The sequence below is a fragment of the Globicephala melas genome, chromosome 7 (genome assembly GCF_963455315.2).
Source record: "Globicephala melas chromosome 7, mGloMel1.2, whole genome shotgun sequence".
NCBI lineage: Eukaryota > Metazoa > Chordata > Mammalia > Artiodactyla > Delphinidae > Globicephala > Globicephala melas.
The window spans coordinates 111349013-111373769 of record NC_083320.1 but is presented as its reverse complement, the minus strand read 5'-3'; the positions used below and the strand labels follow the sequence as shown (position 1 = coordinate 111373769).

Genomic DNA, 24757 nt, shown 5'->3' with positions numbered 1-24757 from the left:
TCCTCCAATCAGCTGTACTTTCCCCGAAGCAGTTCTAGAGTCAGTCGTTTCTCTAAAGAGCCCTGCCTGGCTTCTTTCACTGGACGGTGGTACTTATAAGCAAGATCACGGGGCCTACAGTTCCTTTTCAGGTGAAACTTAAGCCTGCGCACCCCGCGCAACAGCCAGGCTTGCCCGGGCCCCACCGAACCTCCCGGCCTGCAGTGCGTGCCGTGCGCATGCGCGCCGGGGAGACGTGCCGTCGGACGGCAGCCAAGACGCTGGCGTGAGGCAGTCGGAGCCGAGGAGTCCGGCAGTGTCCTTGCGCTCCCACCCTGCTTCGGTACGTGGCTGCGGCCGGAGGCTTTGCAGGTGAATGTTCCTGTCTGGTCCGGGCGACCCAGACCCCCTCGGGCCGGGCTTACCCACCCCACGCCCTTCCAGGGAGACCCCAGGCCCGCGCCCTCCGTTCCCCACCCCGAGCGTCGGTCCCTCCGGAGCCTCTCCAGGAGACTCCCGTCAGCGACCCCAGCCCCACCCGAGTCCTTCCCCTCTCCTCTCCCCTTCCTTCCTCTCCTCCCCACTCCCCTTCCCCCTCGCCTCCCTTCCCCGGATCCCTCCGGAGCCTCCCCTAGAGCCGCCCGCTCGCCGCCCCTCCGGAGCAGACCCCCCTGCCCTTCCCCCTCCCCCGGTCAGTCTAGAGTCTCCCCTGGAGCCGCCCGCCCCGCCAGAGCGCTCCTGCTGCCGCCCCCTTCCTGCAGGTGATCCCCGCCGGCACCCCGCCTTTCTGCCCGCGGGGCCCTGCAGCCCGTCTGGTCGAGGGGATTGGGGCTCTTTTTGGTTATCCTGCCGCCCGGAGGTCGCAGCCTCCTTAAGGAGTCCGGAATGGCATTGAAGCTGTGCGCTCTCGGGTGGGGCCCGCCTCCGCTCGTTTCACCTACTCTTGGTTTTGCAGTGTCGTTGGCTCTAAGTGCTTGGTGTTGTATTATAGGTCTTTTTCCACGTTTGATTCTCTCACCTAACTACATGGGGAACCCCGAAGGTCAGGGGTTTTAATTTCGCGTCAGAGTAGTGCTTTTTGTTTGTTTTTAACTCAAAAATAGAGTAATTTACACAGAAAAGTCTGCATAAATGACCGAATAGTAAAGTTCCAGGTTTTCAGCGTGAGTGGGGGAAAGGAATGAGGTGGGATGATCACAGTGTCAAAAGATCCAGGGGAACATGCGTGGTTAATTCCAAACGCTGTTGACTCCTGAGAAGCTTTCGGTGTTTTAATACCTCCTCTGACTAGGACGCGGTGGAGCCTCTGCCAGGGGGAGCGGCGCTTAGTCTAAAGGGAGGGAAGTTCCTGGGTCTTGGTAGTCTTTGAGGAAACCAGCGCCAATGCAGGAAGTGACTTGTGTAAAAGTCACGAGGGGAATTAGGGCCCAAGCTGGGACTGTTAACTACTTGTTTATTTACAACGCTTAATGTTTGTCTGACAAATTAATGACCAAAATATCTGTGTATGTGTGCATGTGCTTCTGCGACTGGTTCTCTTGTGCTCAGGAGTGGCCCCTGGGCTGGGCTGATGGTTATTGATGGGAGGTGGGTATTGGGAAGAGAGCTGGGCAGGTGCTTGTCTGGGCTTCCCTTGTGCTTGGTGTTTACTCAGTGGGGTAGTGATTCCTTAACTCCCCCCATCTCTGAGGGCAGGAATCAAGCATATGTTGCAGGATTATCCTGGCAGATAAGAGTGTCTCGCACAGTGTAGGTGGTCAGTAAATGCTTCCTGAAGGAGGCTGCAGAAAAGAGCTCAGAACCTGACAATGGTTCTTTACTAGCATATTTTTAATGGTGTTAGCACATTCTGTAGGTAAATTTCCTGATAATCTCAGGGACTGAATTTGTGAAATGTATAGGTCAGTGGTATAGAAAGAACAGATACCACTCTTGAGGTAGTCATATTACTCCTTGGGGGAAGACACAGGTTTCTCTTTTCTTTTCTTTCTTTTTTTTTAAATTAATTTTTATTGGAGTATAGTTGTTTTACAATGTTCTGTTTCTGCTGTACAGCAAAGTGAATCAGCTATACGTATACATATATCCCCTCTTTTTTGGATTTCCTTCCCATTTAGGTCACCACAGAGCACTGAGTAGAGAAGTTTTTCTTGACTCTCTCTAGAAGGTTTGCTATACTTCCTAGCTTGCCATCCTACATTAATATTTGGGTTCTTTCTCATTTCCTCTGTCTTTTTTCTTTTTTACTGGATGTCTAAAGAAATTAAAGAATTACTTTATTAGTGTCAGTAACTGCCAAAAACTGCTGAGTAAAATAAACTATTAAAAATGTTACAAAAAGTGGGCTAGTTGAACCAGTCATGTTTTATTTGTTGTGTATTTGCTTCTGAACTTGATCATGAGGCCAGAGTTGAACTTTCTTGCCTCTTTGTTTTAGTCTGTCTGTCCTTTGATGAGTGCTTATTATTGGGCTTGTTATTAAGAACTGATTGCTACCTGAAATGGCCAACACCACATATGAACTGACTGGGATGGATCACCCAGTCCTTCTTGTCCCCTGTGTCGTTTTGGAGTCCTTGAAGAACAGAGTTTTCCTCTCTTTGATAAGGAAACAACTTTCACAGCTAAAATAATAGTTCTTCTAGTTAGCACATTCTGTAGGTAGATTTCCTGATAATCTCAGGGACTGAATTTGTGAAATATGTAGGTCAGTGGTACAGAAAGAACAGATACCACTCTTTTCTTCTTTTCTTTTCTTTTTTGGCCACGCTTCGCAGCTTGTGGGATCTTAGTTCCCCGACCAGAGATCAAACCTGGGCTCTTGGCAGTGAGAGCACGGAGTCCTAACCACTGGACCGTCAGGAAGTCCCCAGATATCACTCTTGAGGTAGTCATATTATTCCTTGGGAAGATAGAGTGCTAACTAGAGGAGCCAGGCAAAGTGGGTTTTCAGTTCAGAACTGTCAGATTCCAAAGGCAATATTCTTTCTACCTCTTAAGTTGGTCCCTTTTGGATTCAATGATTTTTACAGTGATTTGAGTTCATATTTTAAAATAACTTGAATTGGGGAATTCCCAGGCGGTCCAGTGATTAGGACTGGCTCTCACTGCTCAGTCCCTGGTTGGGGAACTAAGATTCCACAAGCCTCGAGGCGTGGCCAAACAAACAAACCTCAAAAACTTGAATTGTTGAATATGGTTTGTATTTTTAAAACTTTCTGTAGGTTTTATTGGCATGTGAGTAATGTGGCTATTTTGCAACTAGTTTGCTGGCATCCTCTAGAGACCAGCAGCAGATCAGACTTTAGTGAGTTTTAGTTTATGCATTAGATCCTGCTCCAGGGTATAAATAATAGTGAAAGGTTGAAATAAGTTATGGAGAGTGGAGTTCAACAAGGTACGTCCAAAAGCTACTCCTGTTCCTTCAGAGACTAATTTAGTTATGTATTCTGGGAAGGTTTTTGGTTTGATTTTTTTTTTTTTTTCCTTCTAGGTATGTGTTCAAATTTTGACTGTCAGGCACATCTTACTAAGTCTTCTAAGCTATTTGAGAAGCAGCCTGATGTGCTTCTGTCTTCTAGAATGTTTTAGGCAAATTTTAGTCAGGTGGATAGTGAGGAAATAATAGCAAAAATAGTAGTAATAATTGCTGTGGGAGCAGCTACCATTCGTTAGTTTTAGTAACTAACAGGTACTATGCAAACACAAGTTATTTCACCCAATTTTCCAAACATCCTATCAAGTAGATGTTAGTATTCTCATTGTGTAGATGAAGAAATTAAGGCTTGGAAAAGTTAAATAACTTGCCCAAGGTAATTTATAAGTGACTGAGCCAGGATATAAACGCAGTTCTTTTAACTTCAAAGCCTGTATTATGAAACATTAGGCTCTATGAATTTTTCAAAGCATATTATCAAAATCATACTTTATGATTTTTGATTGCTAAGAATATACTAAGTTTCTCCCCCCATTTTAAAGAACTCTTAGAAGGGAGGTTCAAGAAAATGGTGTTCATCTAGGGTTTTTTTTTTTTTTGTATGTTTGAGGATAATTCAAATTATTGCGTACATGTTCACATTTATCAAAATAATACATATACATAGATTGAAAAGCCAAATAGCACTTTAAACCTCAGAGTCAAAAAATACTCACTCCCTTTCCATTAACTAGAGACAAACGTTTTCACCTTTTCTTAGCTGCCTTTTTTACATTTATATTCGGGACATGATAACATTGCTGTTGATTTAGATGTAATCTTTGACTTCTTGCCATAGAAGACTTCTGCCTCCTGTAAACACTCTTCTTGAGTCCACCAGACTCTCTTAGATGTCAGGCTCTGTCCCTTCCCCTTCCCCTCCCCCGCCCCCCAACACTGTCCTCCAGTCTGGACTGGTTTCTTTTCTAGGCCTGTGGCACAGCTGTCTCCCTGGGACTTTCCTTCACCTGCATCCCCTAGTTCCTCTTGGTTTATGCTCTCATTTTGGTGGAATACATTCTTCGCTAGGCTCTGGAAACAGGGTAGGGTACATGGAAGGTAAATCTTAGGTCTTTCAGCAAGCGTGTAAATGTCTTTATTTTATCTACTTGATTGATAATTTGACTGGGTATGGAATTCTGGCTTGAAAATAATTTTCTCTCAGCATTTTGAAGATATTGATCCATTGCCTTCCAGCTTCCAGCATTGTTGATGAAGATGCCCTAATGCTTTGTTTATCCTTTATGTGACCTCCTTTTTGCTCTGGGAAGTTTTTAGGTTCTATTCTTTGTCCGTAGAGTTCTGAAATTTCAGTTATAAACCTTACCGAGGATCTTTTAAAATTCATCTTAATGAACACTCATTAAATGTCTAGAAATGTGTCTAGAAATATATTGTCTAGAAATGTGTCTAGAAATGTATTGTCCTGTTCTGGAAAATGTTTGTATAGTACTTTTTTTTATACTTCTTTTGCTGGTTTATTTGTGAAACTCTCCTGTAAGCAGGATGTTTTATATCCCAGGCTTATCCTGTAAGTTTTTTCATCTCTTGGCCTTTTTTTTTCTTTTTTTCCTTTCAGAGAGATTTCCTCCATCATGATCTTTTCAGTTCTTCTATTTTAAATTTTGGTTAATCACGTTTAACTGAGAGCTCTGAATGTTCCTATTTTAGAACATTTTGGTTTTGTTTTTTGGTTACAATATTGTGTATCATCTTTCTGATAATAGTAATTTTTTAAAAACTTTTCCTTTGCTCCCTGCAATTGTCTCTGATTCCTGTGAGGTTTTTGAGTTTTTTTACTTTTATTTTTTTCAGTCTCTTTAAGCTTCCTCAGATGTCTGAACATACATGCTGTTTCTATTTAAGATATTAAAAAAACTGATTGAAAGTTCATGTGTTTGTTTAAAGTTTATCACTTGATGAGAATCCCTGTAGGGTTTTAGGCAGAGACCAGCTTTTTTTTTTAATATCTTTTTAAAAATAAATTTATTTATTTTATTTATTTTCGGCTGCATTGGGTCTTGCTGCGCGTGGGCTTTCTCTAGTTGCGGCGAGCAGGGGCTACTCTTCGTTGCGGTGTGCAGGCTTCCCATTGCGGTGGCTTCTCTTGTTGTGGAGCACGGACTTCATTAGTTGTGGCACATGGACTCAGTATTTGTGGCTCGCGGGCCACAGAGCACTAGCTCAGCATTCGTGGCACACGGGCTTAGTTGCTCTGTGGCTTGTGGGATCTTCCTGGACCAGGGCTCGAACCCATGTCCCCTGCATTGGCAGGCAGATGCCTAACCACTGCGCCACCAGGAAAGCCCGGAAACCAGTTTTTTTATAGAAAAATTGTCAGTATCAATGAACCTTTGGCTGTGCCCTTCGTCCAGAGCTAGAGAGTCTGGGAGTTAAGTAAAGGAAGAGGACAGGGAGTTTAAGACATTCACTTACTCTGTTACTCCTCTAAGTTTGGCATCTCTCTTCCACTCTCAGCTACCCCTGGTGTCCCCAAGACTAGAGCCTCAGTGTTTCAGCTTTTCCAGAAAGACGATCCTCAGGATTGGGGAGGGTCGTTGCCTGGATGTGTAGAGGGCCTACTAACTCTTCTTAAAGACTTTCAGTAAATTCTGATATTCTTCCCCACCTTCAGCATTATCTCATACTTCCAGTTTCTGAATCTTTACAGTGTTCTGTGGCTAGAGTTGGCTTGCTGTGTTTTGGCTTATTAGCACATGAAAAGCAGAGAAAGCTTTTTATATTTTATATTAGTTACTACTTGTTCATTTGCCTTTAAAACTTTCTCAGCGTTTTTAGCATCTAATCTGCTTTTGTCTCTGCTGCGATTCTCTTTGTGTTTGTGGATTTATGCCTTGTTTTCCCCTTAACTGTCATTTTAGTTGCGTTTCAGGAGAGAGCAGAGTTAGGTGTTTAATCTGTCATTAATGTTGGAAATAGCAAAGCAGTCACCAGCATGGGTGATCTTTACGTTATTCATAGATCTTTTGTCTTGGATTCTCATTTTTAAATTTTTAAAATATTTATTGATTTGTAGTTTTGGCTGTGTTGGGTCTTGGTTGCAGCATGTGGGATCCTCCGCTGAGGCACGCGGGCTCCTCGTTGCGTGGTTCAGGCTTCTCTCTAGTTGTGGCATGTGGGCTTAGTTGCCCTGCGACATGTGGGGTCTTAGTTCCCCGTCCGGGGATCGAACCCGTGTCTCCTGCATTGGAAGGCGATTCTTAACCACTGGACCACCAGGGAAATCCCTGGATTCTCATTTTAATGTCACTGTTGTGTCTTCTGTCTTTGAAAATAACTCTCATGTGATTTGTAGTGTTTAGTATCAAGAAATATGTATTTTCCAGAAATATGTAATATTTCTATATACTGTAGAGGGAAAAATGGGAAGATGGATTTTTTTTTTTTTTTTTTTTTTGTGGTACGCGGGCCTCTCGCTGCCGTGGCTTCTCCCGTTGTGGAGCACAGGCTCCGGACGCGCAGGCTCAGCGGCCATGGCTCACAGGCCCAGCCGCTCCGCGGCATGTGGGATCTTCCTGGACCGGGGCACGAACCCGTGTCCCCTGCATCGCCAGGCGGACTCTCAACCACTGCACCACCAGGGAAGCCCGGGAAGATGGATTTTTAAAGTCTGCCTTTTTTTCTTTTTCCCCTCAGAGCACTGGTCCTAGGTAACCTCAACGCAGGGCAGGCTAGCAGGATTCAGGGCCAGGAATTGGTCTAGGCTAATGAGTAGGGTACCTGTTTTAGGCAGTGGCATGTGAATGCTCTATAAGGCTGAGGGCAAGTAGGCTGAGTGATAGGCAATGTTTTCTTCTCCTCTGCTTTGTGGTCAGGGTTCAGGATACATTGGAGGAGCTTGGCAGGGGACAGACTCTAGATAGAAGGATTTAGCTGTGGTCCAGCATAGGTGAGGTGGGTCATTTGGGAGCAGATGAGGCAGCTGCTTATTTAAGTACTTGTTACCCTTGGCGTCTCTTACTTACATGGCCCAGTGTGGGGGTCTGTATTGTGTTACATCTTGCTTATGGGTTGGGAGCCAGAGGCGAGGGTGCTCCTGCTGATGAGGCAGTATGCTCCAGTGGTGATGGGATACCAACACGGTACCTGACAGCAGAGGCTGGTAGGCACAAAGGACACATACCCCTTTAATGGAGATAAAGAACTTACTTTTCTGCCCTCAGAGGACTGCCCATCTTGCGGTCTCTGCTAGATGGTAAAATGTCCAGCCTCAGTCCCCCAAGAAGATGACTGTTGGCTGATAATGTTGCCTGATCTGAGTGAAGACACCACAGGTGCTTTAGGAAGCTCCTTTATTTTATTTTTTTAAAATAAGTTTATTTATTTAATTTTTGGCTGGGTTGGGTTTTTGTTGCTGCATGTGGGCTTCCTCTAGTTGCGGTGAGTGGGGGCTACTCTTCGTTGCGGTGCACGGGCTTCTCATTGCGGTGGCTTCTCTTGTTGTGGAGCACGGGCTCTAGGTGTGCGGGCTTCTGTAGTTGTGGCACGCAGGCTCAGTAGTTGTGGTGCACGGGCTTAGTTGCTCCACGGCATGTGGGATCTTCCCGGACCAGGGATCGAACCTGTGGCCCCTGCATTGGCAGGCAGATTCTTAACCACTGTGCCACCAGGGACGTCCAGGAAGCTCCTTTAATATCCTCTTGGCTTCTTCTGACTTCTGGAGATTGGCTTGTAAGTGCTTGCCCAGAAAGTGCAAGTAACCAAACTCAGCGCATTGCTGAGGGTGTGAATCCAGGGTTCTTTTCCAGGAGTCATTTCTCCCCAGCAGTGTAAGTTTTAGGATGGTTTGAAACCTGTTCCTGCGGTCTTCTCTGCTGCCTATGTAGCAGTACACTTGAGTCCTTAACTCAGAAATCTAGACTTCTTGTCTTAAAAAGAAATCCTAACATCTTAGACAGTAAACAACAAACATCTCTTACTTGTTAATTCAATAACTGTTTGAATTATTTACTGAGAGGAAGGAATTACACAAATCAAAGTGTTTAACCTTTTTTTAACCCACCCCGCACCTCCCCCACCCCAGTTGTGAAATTGAAGTCACATTGGAAGGTGTGTTTCTCTAAAACATTCTATAGTCATGTATATGGTTTTAATCATTTTATACTTAGGATGCCTTTTAGTCTCAGTTGGTTCTAATGAACCATAATTATTATTTTCACATTGGCACCCATGTTGTCACAATTTGGGCATTAGATGCCGTTTCTTCAGCTGGTTGACTTTTTTTTTTCCTGAAATCATCTTTGTTTTTTTGACAGTAAGACAACTTAGGCACATCTTGAGGTGTCCTGTCCCTGAATTGTAACCAGCTCGTTTTCAAGGAGTACTGGCTCCTTTTAGAGGAGACCAGTATTAGAGATAAAGATCTGGACATGTGAGATTGTTTCACATAATGACTAATGGTAGACAGGATGATACCAGATAAGAAGCTGCTTGAGTCCGCAGAACAACTAGCCTTTTATAAAAAGTCCTGGGTTTCTATTGCTAATTTCAGTTCAGGTTTCTTTCTACCTTGTAATCTAATTTTCTCTTTCTTTAATAGTTTGGAACTATTTTATATAGGCACGCCAGAGATATGTTTATAATGTTGTCCTCTTGATGGAGAAGGTTTTTTTTCCATTTTAAATTCTTGACTCCAGTGGCCTGAAATTGATTTCCAAGTTGGCTTTTCAGTTTTCTCTTTTCTTAGTACATTTATTTATTTATTTTTGGCTGCGTTGGGTCTTCGTTGCTGCACGCAGGCTTTCTCTAGTTGCGGTGAGCGGGGGCTACTCTTCGTTGTGGTGCGAGGGTCTCTCATTGTGGTGGCTCCTCCCATTGCGGAGCACAGGCTCTAGGCACACAGCCTTCAGTAGTTGTGGCTCGCGGGCTCTAGAGCGCAGGCTCAGTAGTTGTGGCGCACGGGCTTAGCTGCTCCGTGTCATGTGGGATTTTCCCACACCAGGGCTCGAACCCGTATCTCCTGCACTGGCAGGGGGATTCTTAACCACTGCGCCACCAGGGAAGCCCCAGTTTTCTCTTGTTGACATCCCTTGAGCCACATCTACCTGAGAAGTAAAAGAAACCCCGCCTCACCCCAAAGAAATGCCGAAGAAAACATAGGCACAATATCTGGCGACTCAGATGCTGACCCATACAATTAGTAGATAACTGGAAAGCTCTAGGTCCTTAAGGAACTCTGTTTTTAACTCTTTATTCTCCTGGATGCTACTGGTGGTGGTGTTAATCTTACAGCCACCTAAAGTTGTTGGACTCGGATTCTTGAAGACCTGTGAATAAATGAAGCTGTTCTTAATATCATTGTTAGGCTGAGCTGACATTTTGACTATTATGATTGTCAGCAAATAACAGCCAAATTAATATCAAGAATCATGAGAGATTTAAAAAAATTTACCACAGAAGTTCGGGAGACTCCTTCCTGTTGCATCACATTTTTGCACTGTTCATTTGGTTCCATAACCAACTCAGAAGGTACCAGCAAAGTTGTATGACAACATTTCAGTCAGGTTTTAAATTTGTATTGTATCTAGGTAGCTCCCAATACATTCTACAAGTAATTTGTGATCTATTCCCAGCTATTTTCCAAAGAAAAATAAATGAGTTTATGTTATGATCGTAGGAAGTTTTAGTATAAATATCCAGGATTTGGCATGAGTTGAATACGTGTTATATACCCTTCCAGTTTTATGTTCTGGGGTAATAGTATCACTGCAGAGATGTGATGCTATCTATAACACTCCATCCTCTATCTTTTTAGCTTACAAGTGTAACCTGTTTCTTCCATTAGAATGTAAGCTAACATGAAAGCAGGGGTTTTAGCTTGGTCACTGCTGTATCCTTAGTGCCTGCTGCAAGGCTGGGCACACATTAGATGTTCAAAGAATATTTGTTGAATGAAAATATGTTGGTATTATTTCTGTGCCTCGAATCCTTTTGGAAGTAAATGATTGTTTTAGGATGTTTTAGGCTGCAAGTTGCAGGAAACTAGTTCAACTCAGTTTAAATAATGAAGAAACACATCGTTTTGCTTAATGGAAAGCCTTGCATTAGCGGGAGATCCCTGGTTGGGTGAGTCAGTGACTCAGCAGTTAGCGCTGCCATCTCAACAGTCAGCTGCCCTCAGGCTCGTCCCTTCACTGTCAGCAGGTGTCTCGCAGCAGCAGTGAGCAGTGTGAACAAGCACTGAGAGAAAGAGAAGAGACTGACTGTGCATCTAGTTCATCTGGGACTGTACGTTTGAGTACCTAAATGTGGGAGGGAAAAATGAAAAACGTCTTTCCTTTCTTGGTGAGGACAGACAGCATGAATTTGCAGAAACTGCAGGGAGGCTAAGAACCTTCAGATTACAGGATTTTGGAGATGCTGGAATATAGGATGATTTGTGAGACTCGAGCCATTCTTAGACATGGGGAAAGTTAAATGAGGGAGAACTCATTTGTTCTTTTGAAGTGCCCACTTGGGCTTCTGCTCCATTTTGCTAACCTTCCAAACCTTTGTGCCTTAAAGAGAATACCTAAAACTGCTAAAGTAGAAAACAAAAGTGGCCCATAATCTCAACCTCCAAATAATATGTGTTGATTTCAAAAATAAAATGATACAATACTTGCAAATGTTTTTTTAAAATTTATTTATTTAATTTTATTTTTGGCTGCGTTGGGTCTTTGTTGCTGCACGCGGGCTTTTCTCTAGTTGTGGTGAGCAGGGGCTACTCTTCGTTGCGGTGCACGGGCTTCCCATTGCAGTGGCTTCTCTTGTTGTGGAGCACGGGCTGTAGGCGCGTGGGCTTCAGTAGTTGTTGTGGTGCGTGGGCTTCAGTAGTTGTGGCATGCGGGCTCAGTAGTTGTGGCTCGCGGGCTCTAGAGCGCAGGCTCAGTAGTTGTGGTGCACGGGCTTAGTTGCTCCGTGACATGTGGGATCTTCCTGGACCAGGGCTCGAACCTGTGTCCCCTGCATTGGCAGGCAGATTGTTAACCACTGCGCCACCAGGGAAGCCCCGCAAGTTGTTTTAAAAAACTTAAATAGTACAGAAAGGTGTAATAGGCCTGAATAGTCACCCTCTTTTCTGACACATATGCAGCACTGCCTCATTCCTCTCCTCAGAGGTACACGTTGTTAACAGTTTTTATGATTCCTTCCAGAAAATAGCTGTGTGGGTATCAGCTACGTGTGCTCATCAGCACATACTGTTCTACTTCATTCCTTTTCACATCTGCATAAATATGCCATGGGTGGAGGTGCTCATTAAGCAGTCCTCTTTCGTGGAGCCCTTTGGTTGGGGCTAGTGTTACACATGTGTTGGTGAACCTGTGTATGTTTATCAATGAGGCATATTTCTAGTAATGGTGAGAAAGCTAGGTCAAAGTATATGAATATCTAAAATTTGGATGGATATTGTCAAATTTCCCTCCCAAAATGTTAACAACAGTTTTCATTCCTGCCATTATGCTTTCTCCTTTCTGGGTATCATAGTTTTTTTCATTTGTGGCCCTCTGATAGGTAATATTGTTAACTTGTGATTTGAATTTTGTTAGTTGAATTGAGAGAGAAATGGAGTAGCTTATGAGTTTTTTGCCCATTCATGTTTCTTTTCCTGTGAACTGCCAAATGATTGTTGTGTCTGTTATAAGTGAGCTTTGTATGTGAAGGAAATTAACTCACTGCTGCCATATATATGGTTGTAAAACGTATTTTTCTTAATCTTTTATTGGTCTTTTTGACTTTATTTTTTGCCACTCAGATTTTTATTTTTATGGAGTTAAATTTATCAACCTTTTTCTTCATGACTTCTGGTGTTCTGCTCTGACCTGGCCACTCCACCTGCTGACACCAGTGCGCACCTTACTGGGCTGTGTGCAGCTGTGTTCTAGGGCTGCTTTATGTCTGTTAGATGTAAGTGGAGTTAGACTTAGTTAGGTGGACAGGGTGCTGAGGCTAAAGCCTAGGGTGCGCGTGGGGGGTTGTATTGGCCATATTAAGGAGGTACTGGGTAAATTCCAGGTGGCCAGTGAGGTAAAATGGCTTTGGTCCTTTCCTCAGCTGACACTGAAAGGGCTAAGGATAGAGAGACCAAAGGGCTGTGATTTTGTGATATAATAAGAAACATATGAACTTCTAAAACTCTTGGAATTTCCTGAGAGATAGAGGTACTAGGGGTGTCTTTTTGTTGTCTTTTTATTCATAATAAACCCCTTTCAGCCATATCTAAGTTTATGTTAATGAGATGATGGGCCCCTAGATAACTTCAGGGTAGGGCTGGTTGCCAGAGGGACCAAGCTTGTGATGAGCAGGTTAGAACTTTAAGCCCCAGGGGCTTCCCTGTTGGTGCAGTGTTAAGAATCCGCCTGACAATGCAGGGGACATGGGTTTGAGCCCTGGTCCAGGAAGATCCCACATGCCACGGAGCAGCTAAGCCTGTGCGCCACAACTACTAAGCCTGCGCTCTAGAGGCCCTGAGCCACAACTACTGAAGCCTGCACACCTAGAGCCCATGCTCCGCAACAGGAGAAGCCACAGCAGTGAGAAGCCTGTGCACCGCAACGAAGAGTAGCCCCCACTCGCCGCAACCAGAGAAAGCCTGCGTGCAGCAACAAAAACCCAACGCAGCCAAAAATAAAATAAATAAATGTATAAATAAAAAATAAAAAGAACTTTCAGCCCCATCCCTGGACCTCCAGAGATGGTAGAGAGGCTGGAGATGGAGCTTAAGGACCAGTGTCCAATGATGTAATCAGTCATGGCTACCTAATGGAACCTCCTTAAAAACCCCTAAATGACAGGGTTCCAGTGATCACATGGAGATGCTGGGAGAATGGTGGCTGGAGAGGCATGGAAGCTCTGCGCTCTTCCCCCAATCCTTGTCCTCTGCATCTCTTCCATCTTGCTGTTCCTGAGTTGTATCCTTTTATAATGAATAAGTAATAGTAAGTAAAGTGCCTTCCTGAGGCACTGTGAGCCATACTAGCAAATTATCGAATCTCAGGAGGGGGTTGTGGGCACCCCCAATTTATAGATCAGAAATATGGGTGGCCCAGGACTTGTGTCTAAAGTGGGAGCACTCTTGTGGAACTGAGCCCTTAAGCTGTGAGGTCTGATGCTAAGGCCAGGTAGTTAGTGTCAGAATCTAATTGAATCAGTAGACATCCAGTTGGTGTCCTGAGAACTGGAAAATTAGTTGTTGGTATGGAAAAACCCCACACATTTGGTGTCAGAAGTGTTTTGAGTAGAAACAGCTCATACGGGTCATTCTGTTTTCTGGGTATAATTTTGAACCTGCCTGTTTCTTCTTCTACAGGTGGAAAGATGGCGTTTGTGAAGAGTGGATGGTTGCTGAGACAGAGTAAGTACAGGACGTGAGCCCCTTGGGCTGGGTTTAGTGTTGCCTTAGGGCACATCTTTATTTCTGTGGCTGACACTGCCAGTGTTTACAAACAAATAACAAAGTCTTACTAATGTTGTTGCCCTGGATTTCCTCTTGCAGATTTTTAGAGCTCTATGAACAGTTTTTCTGCACACGTGGAGCTTCTTGGTTGCTGGCTTGACAGGAACCAGGGGACAGTAATAGTTCCTGCTGGTTTCTCTTTTCTCACTAGCGTGCTATATTATTATTATTATTATTATTATTATTATTATTATTATTATTTGGCTATGCCGTGCGACAAAGTTAGTTCCCCGACCAGGGATGGAACCTGTGCCCCCTGCAATGGAAGCATAGAATCTTAACCACTGGATGGCCAGGGAAGTCCCTAGCATGCTGTATTATTAACGGCTGACCTGAGGTTCTTGGATCTACCCAAGCTGAGCTGATATATTGCCATGGAGCTGAGCTAATATATTAGCATGGAGGTACTGCTCGCTTTGTGGGAAACACCTGTCTCATCTGGGGATTGAACAGTGACCAGATTCTGAAATACTAGAGTCTTTAATTATAGATTAAGATTTGACCCGAGGGAACAAGTTTATCAAAAACCAAATCTTTTGTGTCTCCAAAAGGACTCTGGAGAAGGGACTCAGTTCTTTTTTTATGGGATTAAGTTCATTTTCTTAGACTCATCTCTATGGGCTTGCATATACTTAACTCTGCTTATCTCTGAGGCTGCCACCTTAAGTAGGATTCATAGTATGTTTTAAAGCAGGAAGGAGCAGCTCTGTTTATTGCAGAAAGAGTAAGCAGATTATTCTGCTGTGTTCTAGAAAGAGCAGCATTAAGGGAAAAGTGACTAGTATATTGTTTATGACTCCAGCAAAAGCTTGAGTGGTGATACATACTGTATTGTTCAGATATGAATTTGTATTTAAGGAATATTTTCAATACTTAGCTAAAATTGAGCCTAGCAAGGAAGAATGGACTTGCATACCTTAGACGGTTTATAAAAACTATTTATGAAGCTTGTTTGTGTTCCCATTGTACAGATTTTTATATCAATATAATTATCACAACAGCTCTGTGAGGTGGGTGGCATTACCCCAGCTTCCAGCTGAAGAAATAGAGGTTCACTGATAACTGGTCCAGATGTTAACTATGGGTGGCAAATCTACATTCAGACTCAGGGCTGTCTCGTTTCAACATCAGCACCCTTTCTACCAGGAGACGAGCTTTCAGACTGTCTGTCCTGTTACTAGTTTTACGTTCTCAGACCTGGAGCTGAACAGGTGTCCTTTCAAGGTCTATGACAGTTCTGTAGTCTAAGAATAGATGCAGCTATTGTATTGTTGGCTTAAAAAAAAAAAAAAAGTTGTGACATATTGGAATCTAGCCCCAATGTTTGTGTAAGTTTCCTTGTCTTGGGTTTTGAGGATCTTGGGTGATCCTAAAATGGTCAGGGGACATGGAGAGCCTTGCTCAGACCTGGAGGATGTGCCTTCCCTTCCTGCACTCTTTGAGGGCAAGTGTCTTTTCTCCATCATGACTCAATGTAAATGCTCTGTCAACATAAGTGAACAGTGACCCTTTTGACAATTTTGTGCTTCCCATCAGCGCTTAGCATGATGATGTACACAAAATAGGAGTTCTGTAAATAAGTTGTACAGACTTTTCCACTGTCTTAGTTATGGTTATCTCAAAAGTGTGTATTCGTAAGACTTATTCCATTTCCCAATCTCCTGATGTTGGGTTGATTTTTCCGTCTTTGCTAAAGCAGAAGCATCATTCATAATAAACTAAAATGAGGTGAGTTGTATTATATTCACTGAGTTGCAGAGCAGCAGAGATACACATGTAGTTACACATATGCACCACTGTCTTCAGGTTTCCTTTTCTTGCCATTGGCAGACTCTTAGGCCTCAGTATCTGGACTCTGGAGGACAGCTTAATTTAGGGTTCTGCAGTCAGGCCTTTGATGGCAGGTGCGATCCTTGGGTAGAACTCCCCAACCCGGTGATTACACCTGTCTGTGTTCGGGTGGCTCTCTTTGGTAGTTTCTGCACAGCTCAGGCACTGCCAGTTAAATGGATGCTGGGTGTCACTTATTTATCAGTTTGGGCAAGTGCTGTGGTTGCCTCTCAGCAAGGTGGGTGTTTGATAGTGGTAAAAGAAATTTGGAAGGCTGCTGGGATGAATATTTGGAATTTGTGCACATTGGCCATGAACAGGGTGGGATCTATAGGAACAAAAGATGCAGCCGGTAGCGTATGGATGTGAGAAAGGTGCAGGGGTAACTTTTAGATTTCCCTTTTGGCTGACAAGGAACTTAGAGTTTTATGAAGTTAAATGCCTAGTCCAAGATTACAAATGAATGGATGAATTCTCTCAAACCGATAGAGACGTGTGAGTTAGTAGGATGGATGCGTGCTGGGTAGGAGTCAGGCCCTGGGCCTGGGTCAGTGTCTGGGTGTGGATGTATCCAGTGTCTGAGCCTGCCTCTGCATAGTCTTAGGCAGGGAGACTCCCCACACTGTGGGCTGTAAGGGAAGGTGAGCATTAGAGAAGAGTATATGTGAAGGCCCTTCAAGAAAAAGAGAAGTTTTTCCAGAAGAGGAAAGTATTACTGTTATTTGTGTGTAGAGGCTTTACAGTTCAACGTTTTCTGATCAATCTAGCAGTTAGATACTACTGGGAAGGATTAGATATACCACATGGAGAGTTAAATGTTAGACATGTTTCATTAGCTCAAAATCAAAGTTTTATTGAACTTTCTTTTTTTTTAAAATATTTTGATACTTTTAAGTTGGCAGCGTTCTCAGTAAGATCGAAGTTCTCATCTTAGAGCATGCTGCGTGCAGCCCTGGTACAGCATGGGTGTTCATGCAGTTCGGGTCTGCTTTCACTTCCATTTTGATGGACTGCTCTGGGAAATTGTATGCAGGTATACTTTTGGGACCAGAGGAAAGTTTCTTTTGTTTCTGTTACCGGTGAATTAAAGGACAAAGTCCTTGCTTTTCCACTCAAAGGCAACATTTCCCACTTTTTTGCAGGTACTATTTTGAAGCGCTGGAAGAAGAATTGGTTTGACCTGTGGTCAGATGGTCACCTGATCTATTATGATGACCAAACTCGGCAGAGTGTGGAGGATAAGGTCCACATGCCCGTGGACTGCATCAACATCCGCACGGGACATGAATGTCGGGGTAAGTGGGTCTGTCTTGTCCAGCTTCTGTCGCCTGCCCTTCTGCTTTCTTGATGGGAGTTGATTCTTCTTCCTTACCCATTCTGCTTTCATTTACAGACCAAAGAAGGGTTTCATCTGGGAAGAGGTAACCAGATGAAACCAGACACTTGGATTATGACCCATGTGGGTTGGCAGATTAATTTTCTCCTCTGAATCAGACCCATCAGTCCACATTTCCGTTCTCTCTCATGGAGAAGGTGGTGGAAGACTAAGGAACCAGAGTGCTGGGAACCCCAAGAAGGATGGAGCTACCCTAGGCAGTATAGATTTTGTGACTCAGAAACTGGCTTATTGATAACAACTCTAGTCAGTTTCTTAAAATCCATGATGTCTTTCAATATAATTATCACAACTATTGAAGGAATAGTTTTTTTTTTTTTTTAATAAGCATAGACTTTTCTATTTCTAATTAATGGCATATGTAGGCTTCCCTGTTTGTTTTATTAGCTCTGTTGCTATTTGGAATAAAGAGGCTGCTGTAGTAACCATTGGTGTAATAATATCCTGCCCCTATAAGTTCTTGAAACACAAGCCTCTATGGACTAGCTATCGAAATCCTTACTTAAACCAGGCTCAGATATCATAGGTCTTACTTCTTGGTACACAGAGATACTTTAAACAACCGATTTTCACTTTTAAAGCAGCGATCTAGTTTGATGCTTTGTGAATAAAAGCAGTAAGTATTCTGTTAACTGATGCTTTGCAACACTTTTCGTTGTGCTTATTCTTCTAATGTCTGGGCTATTTTGTGTATCACCATATGTGGATTGTGCTCTGGAAGAGGCTTACATGTTTCTCCAGCAGGAAGTTTAATTAGAATGGAGTAATGATTCATGTGTTTGGTTCTGTACAGCAGAACAAAGATGTTTTATAATTGTAATGTTCTGAAGTTCTGGTCCTTTGCTTATCTGAGCTGTTAAGAAATCCTTAAAAAAAAAACTATGTAAATACTCCTGTATCCTATATATTTTTCATAGATATTCAGCCTCCAGATGGGAAGCCAAAAGACTGTCTGCTGCAGATTGTTTGCCGAGATGGGAAAACCATCAGTCTTTGTGCAGAAAGCACAGATGATTGTTTGTAAGTTTTTTTCCAGGGTGTTTAATTTTAAAAGTGTTTTCTGTTTTAATTTCCAGTTATGAGGAAGGGAGAAGCACAGGAGTGGCGTGTTCCTGTAGGCAGCAGAATAAGTGACTCAGAGGTTGTGTGAAAGAAATGTTAAGAGTCTCACTCCATGTCTGATAACCCTGATCCTCGTTTCTGCCTCTGCAGAGCTGCCCATGCAGGGTCCCATTGTAGTGAGTATGGCAGAAACTATTAGATACAGTCACTTTGCACTCTCTTTTTTCATTACTAGATGCACATTGGGCAATGGGCATAGTTAAGTGGGTTCTTAAATTTTCTTTTTTTGGCCGTGCCATATGGCTTGTGGGGTATTAGTTCCCTGACCAGGGATTGAACCTGGGCCCTCGGCAGTGAGAACGTGGAGTCCTAACTACTGGACTGCCAGGGAATTCCCCTTAAATCTTGTCCTTTTTATGTAAATGTCTTTTTAAAAAGCACTGACATCTGTATTATATAGCCTTTCTCCTTTTGGTGGTTCTTATTTCCATCTGCCATCTCTGAAGAAGGGGTATGGAAGCACAAAGAAGGAAAACCCAACTTTATTAATTCTCAGTCTGTTAACATTAGCATTGATGTGGGATCAGAATCTTGAAAACACTGATTTTTTTTTTCCTGTCCACACTGTACCACTAACAAAGGTTAACTCTGGACATTGCAGATCTCTAGGGTTTATTTTAAATCCTAGATGTAGTTTCATTTTTACATTCTTCTCATTTATATTAGTGAATCTTAAATAGCACTTTCTGGAAAAGATGTACCTTTCCTAAAGACTAATGGAGAAATGAACACAGGTCAAGCCAGTTTGCTACTTTTTTATAAACTGGATCTATATTTTTACTCTTTAATAATTTGAACACTTACTTTGCACTGGGTACTGTGCTAACTGCTTTATGTATGTTGTTTAATCCTCACCATATCTTATAAAGTGGATACTGTTCTGTTGTAAGAAATTGAGGCATAGTGAGGTTAAGTAACTTTCTGTATCAGTTTTTAATGCTCTTGTGATAAATTACCACAAGCTTAGTGGCTTCGAACAGTACACATTTCTGATTACATTTCTGGAGGTCAGAGTTCTACACTAGGTTTCAAAGTGTTGGCAGGGCCATGATCCCTTCTTGAGGCTCTAGCGGGGAGTCCATTTCCTTGCCTTTTCTAGCTTCAAGAGTCCTCCTGCATTCCTTGGCTTCTGGGCTGAGCCCTTCTCCTGTTGTTATCTGTCTGATTCTCTGTAGCTGGGGAAGGTTATATGCTTTTAAGGATTTAAGAATAGTTTGAGCCAGCCTCGATAATCCAGTATAATCTTCTCCATTTCAAGGTCCTTAACCTTAAGTATAGCTGCAGAGTCCATTTGCCTGGTGAGGTAACATTTTCAGAGGTTCTGGGGATTAGGATATGGATCTCTCTGTAGGGAGGAGGCACCATTCTGCCTGCCACACTTCCCAAGGTTTTAGAGCTTGTAGGCTCGACTCAGAATTTGAATCTTTGTCTTCATAGCCCTTTGTTCTTAACTGCTCTATTCTGCTGTTTGCTGAGATGTCACATGTATGGACGGTTCCTTTAAGTACTAGTGGAAAAAACATCTAGAACTAAAATTTTAGAATATTTTAACAAAACATGGGAGGCTTTTTTGTCATAGAGGAGGGAGAAGGGGTAAAAGTACACTGAAGGACTTGCCTTGTTTGGCATGGAAGGCTGACTTTTTCTTAACCTTTATGGGAAAATAGAGGTTTATTTATGTGTCTAATTTTAAGGGTACAATTAGGGACAGAGCAATGGAGGATAATACTAGAAGAATAAAAAAACCCAGCAGGTAAACTTAATAAGGCATGACAGGAGATGAAGTAGCAGTAATTAGACCAATGATATCTGTGAATTCAATAAATGTGAGTTGGTTAAATTCTCCTTAAAAAGGATAAGATCTGAGATTGGGCAGAAAATACAAAGTCCACCTATTTATTCTGTTAACAGGAAACACACTTGAAATAAAATGACACAGCAAGGTAAAAAAGTAAAGAAGAGGAGACTGTTTGTTTCCTGGGGCTGCTGTAACACAGTATCACAAGCTAGGTGCCTTAAAACAACAGGTTTGTTCTCTCACAGTTCCAGAAGCTAGAAGTCTGACGTTACTGTGTCAGCAGAGCCATGCTTCCTCTAAGACTCTGGATAGAATCGTTCCTGGCCTCTTCCTAGGTTTGGTTGTGGCCGGTTATCCTTGATGTTCTCTGGCTTGCAGCTGCACCACTCCAGTCTCTGCCTCTGTTATAACATGGTATTCTCCCTGTGTGTCTGTGTCCACATTTCCTCTTCTTATAAGGACACCTTCATTCAGTATGACCTCATCTTAATTTGACTCCATCTGCAGCGACCCTGTTTCTAAATAATTCACCTGTACTGGGGATTAGGACTTAAGCTTATCTTTCTGCAGGGGATACAATTCAACCCATGACAGAGACCTCTGAGAAAAAAGGGGGAAATGAATCTGTGTCATCTTCCTCAACTACCTAGTGAAATGAAGGGGAAGACATTCAGAAGCGACAGCCAAATAAAGAAGTTTAACTTCAATCACAGAATACAAAGAGCAACAGTCAGAAAAAGAAATAGAAGATTCTGTTGAGATGTATCACAGTTTTTAACCCTACCCCAACTCCCAGAAGCAGTAACAAGATGAGCTAATTAAATCTTAAACATTTTTGGTAGTACCCTGCGGTCTGTAGAGGTGCTGATACTTCTTGAAAAAGCCAAGGAAAAACCCTTGAGCCTATGATATCCTTGGGACCTTAGCAGAGACTGGAAGGTTCCCCCAGGGCTTGTCATTTTAGAACACTGGAAGGCAGAGAAGGATAAGCGAGCCCCGGCATAAGACATTCAAAGGAATTATGCTTAGAAGAGTGTAGAACCCAGATTTTTCAGAAAGGACTTACTCCCTATCTTGACCAGTCACAAAAATTAACTTGAAATGGATTGAAGACTTAAATGTAAGACCGTAAACTGTAAACCTACTAGAAGGAAACATGGGGAAAAGGTCTTTGACATTGGTCTTGGCAGCGATTTTAGATATGACACCAAAAGTGCAAGCAACAAAAGCAGAAGTAAACAAATTGGGACTACATTAAACTAAAAAACTGCACAGCAAAAGAAACAATTAGAAAAATAACAAGGCATCTATGGAATAGGAGAAAATATTTGCAAACCATTTATGTGATAAGGGTTTAATATCTAAAATATATAGGGAACTTGTATGACTCCATAGCATAAAAACGAACCAATTAAAAGATGGGGAAAGGACTTGAAAAAATGTTTTCCCAAAGGTGCTCAACATCACTAATAATCAGGGAAGTGCAAACCAAAACCACAGTGAGGTCACCTCACACCTTAGAATGGCTGTTATCAAAAAGACAAAAGATAAGTATTGGTGAGGGTGTGGAGAAAAGGGAACCCTGTGCACTATTGGTGGGCATGTAACTTTGTGCAGCCACTATGGAAAACAGTATGGAGGTTCCTCAAAAAATTAAAAGTAGAACCAGCATATGATTCAGCAATGCCACTTCTGTGTATACATCTGAAGGAAATTAAATCATTGTCTCAAAGAGGTAGCTGTACCCCTGTGTTTCTCGCATTATTCGTAGTAGCCAAGACATGGAAACAACTCAAGTGTCTGATGATGGATGAACTGATAAATAAAATGTGATACACACACACACACACACATACACACACACACACACACACAGACTTGTGCATGCATGGGTAATGGACTGTTAATCAACCATAAAACAGGAAACCCTGCCTTTACAACAACATAAATGGACCTTGAGGGCATTATGCTAAGTGAAGTAAGCCAGACAGAGAAAGAAAAATACTATATGTTCTTACTTATATGTAGAATCTAAAAAAGCCAAAATCATGGAAGTAGAGAGTAGAATGGTGTTTGCCAGGGGTTGAGGGAAATGGGGGAGATATTGGACAAAGAGTACAAGCATCCAGCTGTAAAATGAGTGAGTTCTGGGCATCTATTGTACAGCATAGTGACTATAATTAATAATACTGTCTCATATACTTGAAAGTTAAGAGAGTAGATCTTAAGTGTTATCACCAGAAAAAATAAAAAGCTAATCATGTGCGGGGGTCCTGGAGGTGTTAGCTTATTGTGGTAATCAATTCATGATATACGTGTCAGGTCATCATGTTGTACACCTTAAACTTACATACGTTATAGGTCAGTTTCTCAAATACCAGCATTATTTTTAATAGCAAAATATTGCTGACCATCTAAATCTCATATCATGGAACATTATGTAGCCATTAAAAAAATCAGGTAGATCTGTGTGTATAACATGAAGAGATACTGCTAGTTCTAGTATAGTTAAGTATGGTACATTTTACATTTATTTAAAAAGTAAAGGAAAAACTGTAGAGTAGATTATGCTTTAAATATTACATATGTACTATAGATTTATTTCTTTACATATCATATATTCCTAGTGCATGTCTTAGATAAGTTGATTGAGTACGTCTTGAGGCAAGGGCTTCAGATCTGCTCTTAAAAACAAGCTTTTTCAGAAATTCCGATGCCAATGCAGGTTTGAGAACCGTTGAGATAGATGTCGGATTGCCTGAAATAAAGTACCTCTTTCTTTTCTTCAGGGCCTGGAAATTTACGCTTCAGGATTCCAGGACAAACACAGTAAGTTGCTAATGGCAGTCACTAGTAATGTTTTCACTTAGTCTTGCTGTAACAAACGGGAGAACAGGAGGTTAAGAAGGGAAATGGGGAAGAGGGTTTTTTTGCCATCCGGCCCAGGATGAGCAAGCAGAGATAGGCAGGCTGTGTTTCGCTGACAGTGAGGAAGCTGGATTTTGCCAAAACATTTTGGCAGGAGGAGCCCTCCTAACACAGGCACACTGGTCCCAGTGTTGTTTTCTAGAAATGTTTGTATCTCACAAAGATTTGCAACACTTTGAATTCTGCTGCCGTTTACAGAGAAGGCACAAAAGGGACCACAGGGTCCTTTTCATGAAAGCATCTCAGCCTGTGAAATAAACATTTTTGGGACTTGTACTTGTCTCTAGTTTCTTCTGACTTTAGGAAGTAACTGAGACAGTAAACCCCATTTGTAGAGGCTAGTGGTACCATCTTAGTGTCTTGTCAGGGAATCAAAGGCAATTCGCTCTGTGGTCAACATTTTCATTCTTCAGGTAGGGTTTTATTTTTTCATTTATTTCTCTAGGAAGGAAAGAGAAAGGTAGATGGTGCTTTTAAAAGAATTTGTACAGGTGGGAAAAGAAAGTAAAAAGACTTAATATCCAAATGCTGTTTTTTCCTAGTTTTGTTAGCTCAGGACTGTTCTTCCTCCTAAGATTACAGGTCCAGTTACCTTTTCTTCGATGAAAATCCTTTACTTGAATGAAGTTAGTATTGATGATTCATATAGTTAGGGGCAAGAGCTAAGGTGATTCTTCACGTGGATATTTTTAAAAAGAGCACACATATTTTTGTTTTCCACCGGGGGGTAATTTACTGAAAGATTTTTAAATTTTTTAATGGAAGAACCAGATTGTGAGTGTAGAACATATCCCTGACTGCTACGTTTTAGATTGTAGGATTTTTATTTGTGAACAGAAGGGATATTGAGAGTGGTGTAACATCTTTTAAAAGGGCTGGGTAACAGTGGAGGCCCTGTGGCCTTCTTGGGCAGTGAGAACTCTACTTCTGCCCCCTGCTGGTGGCTGAGGAGGGCCACATCCTCCTGAATTCAAAGGACACTGGAGTGCTGGGTGGTGGGCAAGGGGAGGGTGGTCCTGCTAGTCATTGCTTCTCAGAGAGCTGTTATATTTCCTCTTCAAAGATTAAACTTTTCGGCTTTTATTAATTTTTTTATTTACTAAATAAAAGGGTATAGTATCATAAGAGCCTTTAGTTGCTTTGTGGCAACTCACTTGTTTTCATACTTTCTCTCCTCTCAAGGCTTATGTTGGCTCAGAAATCGTGTATGACGAGACTGCCGTGGTTTCCTCCCCACCTCCTTACACAGCCTATGCTGCACCAACCCCTGAGGTAGGGAGCAAATCTTTGCCTTATAGAATCCAAGTGAGGGAAACTTGGCGTCTCTGTGCTACTGTGCTTTTAAAACAAAAGAAAACTTTGAGCCAGCCAGTATCAGAGAAATTAGAAATGTACTGTAAACCCTTTCTTCTTTAAACTTTTCTTTTTTAAATAGATTGTTACCATCTTTTGCTTTCCTAAAATAAAGCAACTGCTTTATAATCTTCCTGTTCACATTTTCTTTTTAAGATAGACCTAAAAATGAATCATGGTAATATGATTTTGATGATTCAAGTTTATACTTAATTATTTACTTGAATACTCTCTATCATCAGAAAAAATGCTTTTTTTATTTTGAAAAAACAAAAACAAAACCTTAAAAACAAAAATCACATGCCCAATACCTTGTGGTGTCCCCTAGTTAGAGGTGCCAGGCATTCAGTGCTACATATAGAAGTCTCCTGTGGGAGGCACTTTGATTTTTTTTTTTTTTTACTTTTAATTTTGAAATAA

The 24757-nt window shown here is 42.2% G+C and overlaps 1 protein-coding gene across 4 annotated transcripts in view; it reads left to right on the top strand.

Annotated features, from left to right (window-relative positions):
• The first annotated feature begins 219 nt into the window (after positions 1 to 219).
• The window catches only part of PLEKHB2 (pleckstrin homology domain containing B2), a 49162-nt gene continuing 24624 nt past the window's right edge, over positions 220 to 24757 (top strand). The window contains exons 1-6 of one of the 4 annotated variants that reach the window (XM_030840460.2): positions 220 to 322; positions 13764 to 13808; positions 16883 to 17035; positions 18054 to 18156; positions 22846 to 22885; positions 24167 to 24256. In XM_030840460.2, the coding sequence (XP_030696320.1) occupies positions 13772 to 13808; positions 16883 to 17035; positions 18054 to 18156; positions 22846 to 22885; positions 24167 to 24256 (423 nt within the window). In that variant the 5' untranslated portion in view covers positions 220 to 322; positions 13764 to 13771. Of the gene's footprint in view, positions 352 to 13763; positions 13809 to 16882; positions 17036 to 18053; positions 18157 to 22845; positions 22886 to 24166; positions 24257 to 24757 lie in introns of all 4 variants that reach the window. The other 3 variants (XM_030840462.3, XM_030840461.3, XM_030840459.2) reach the window with 3 other exon arrangements.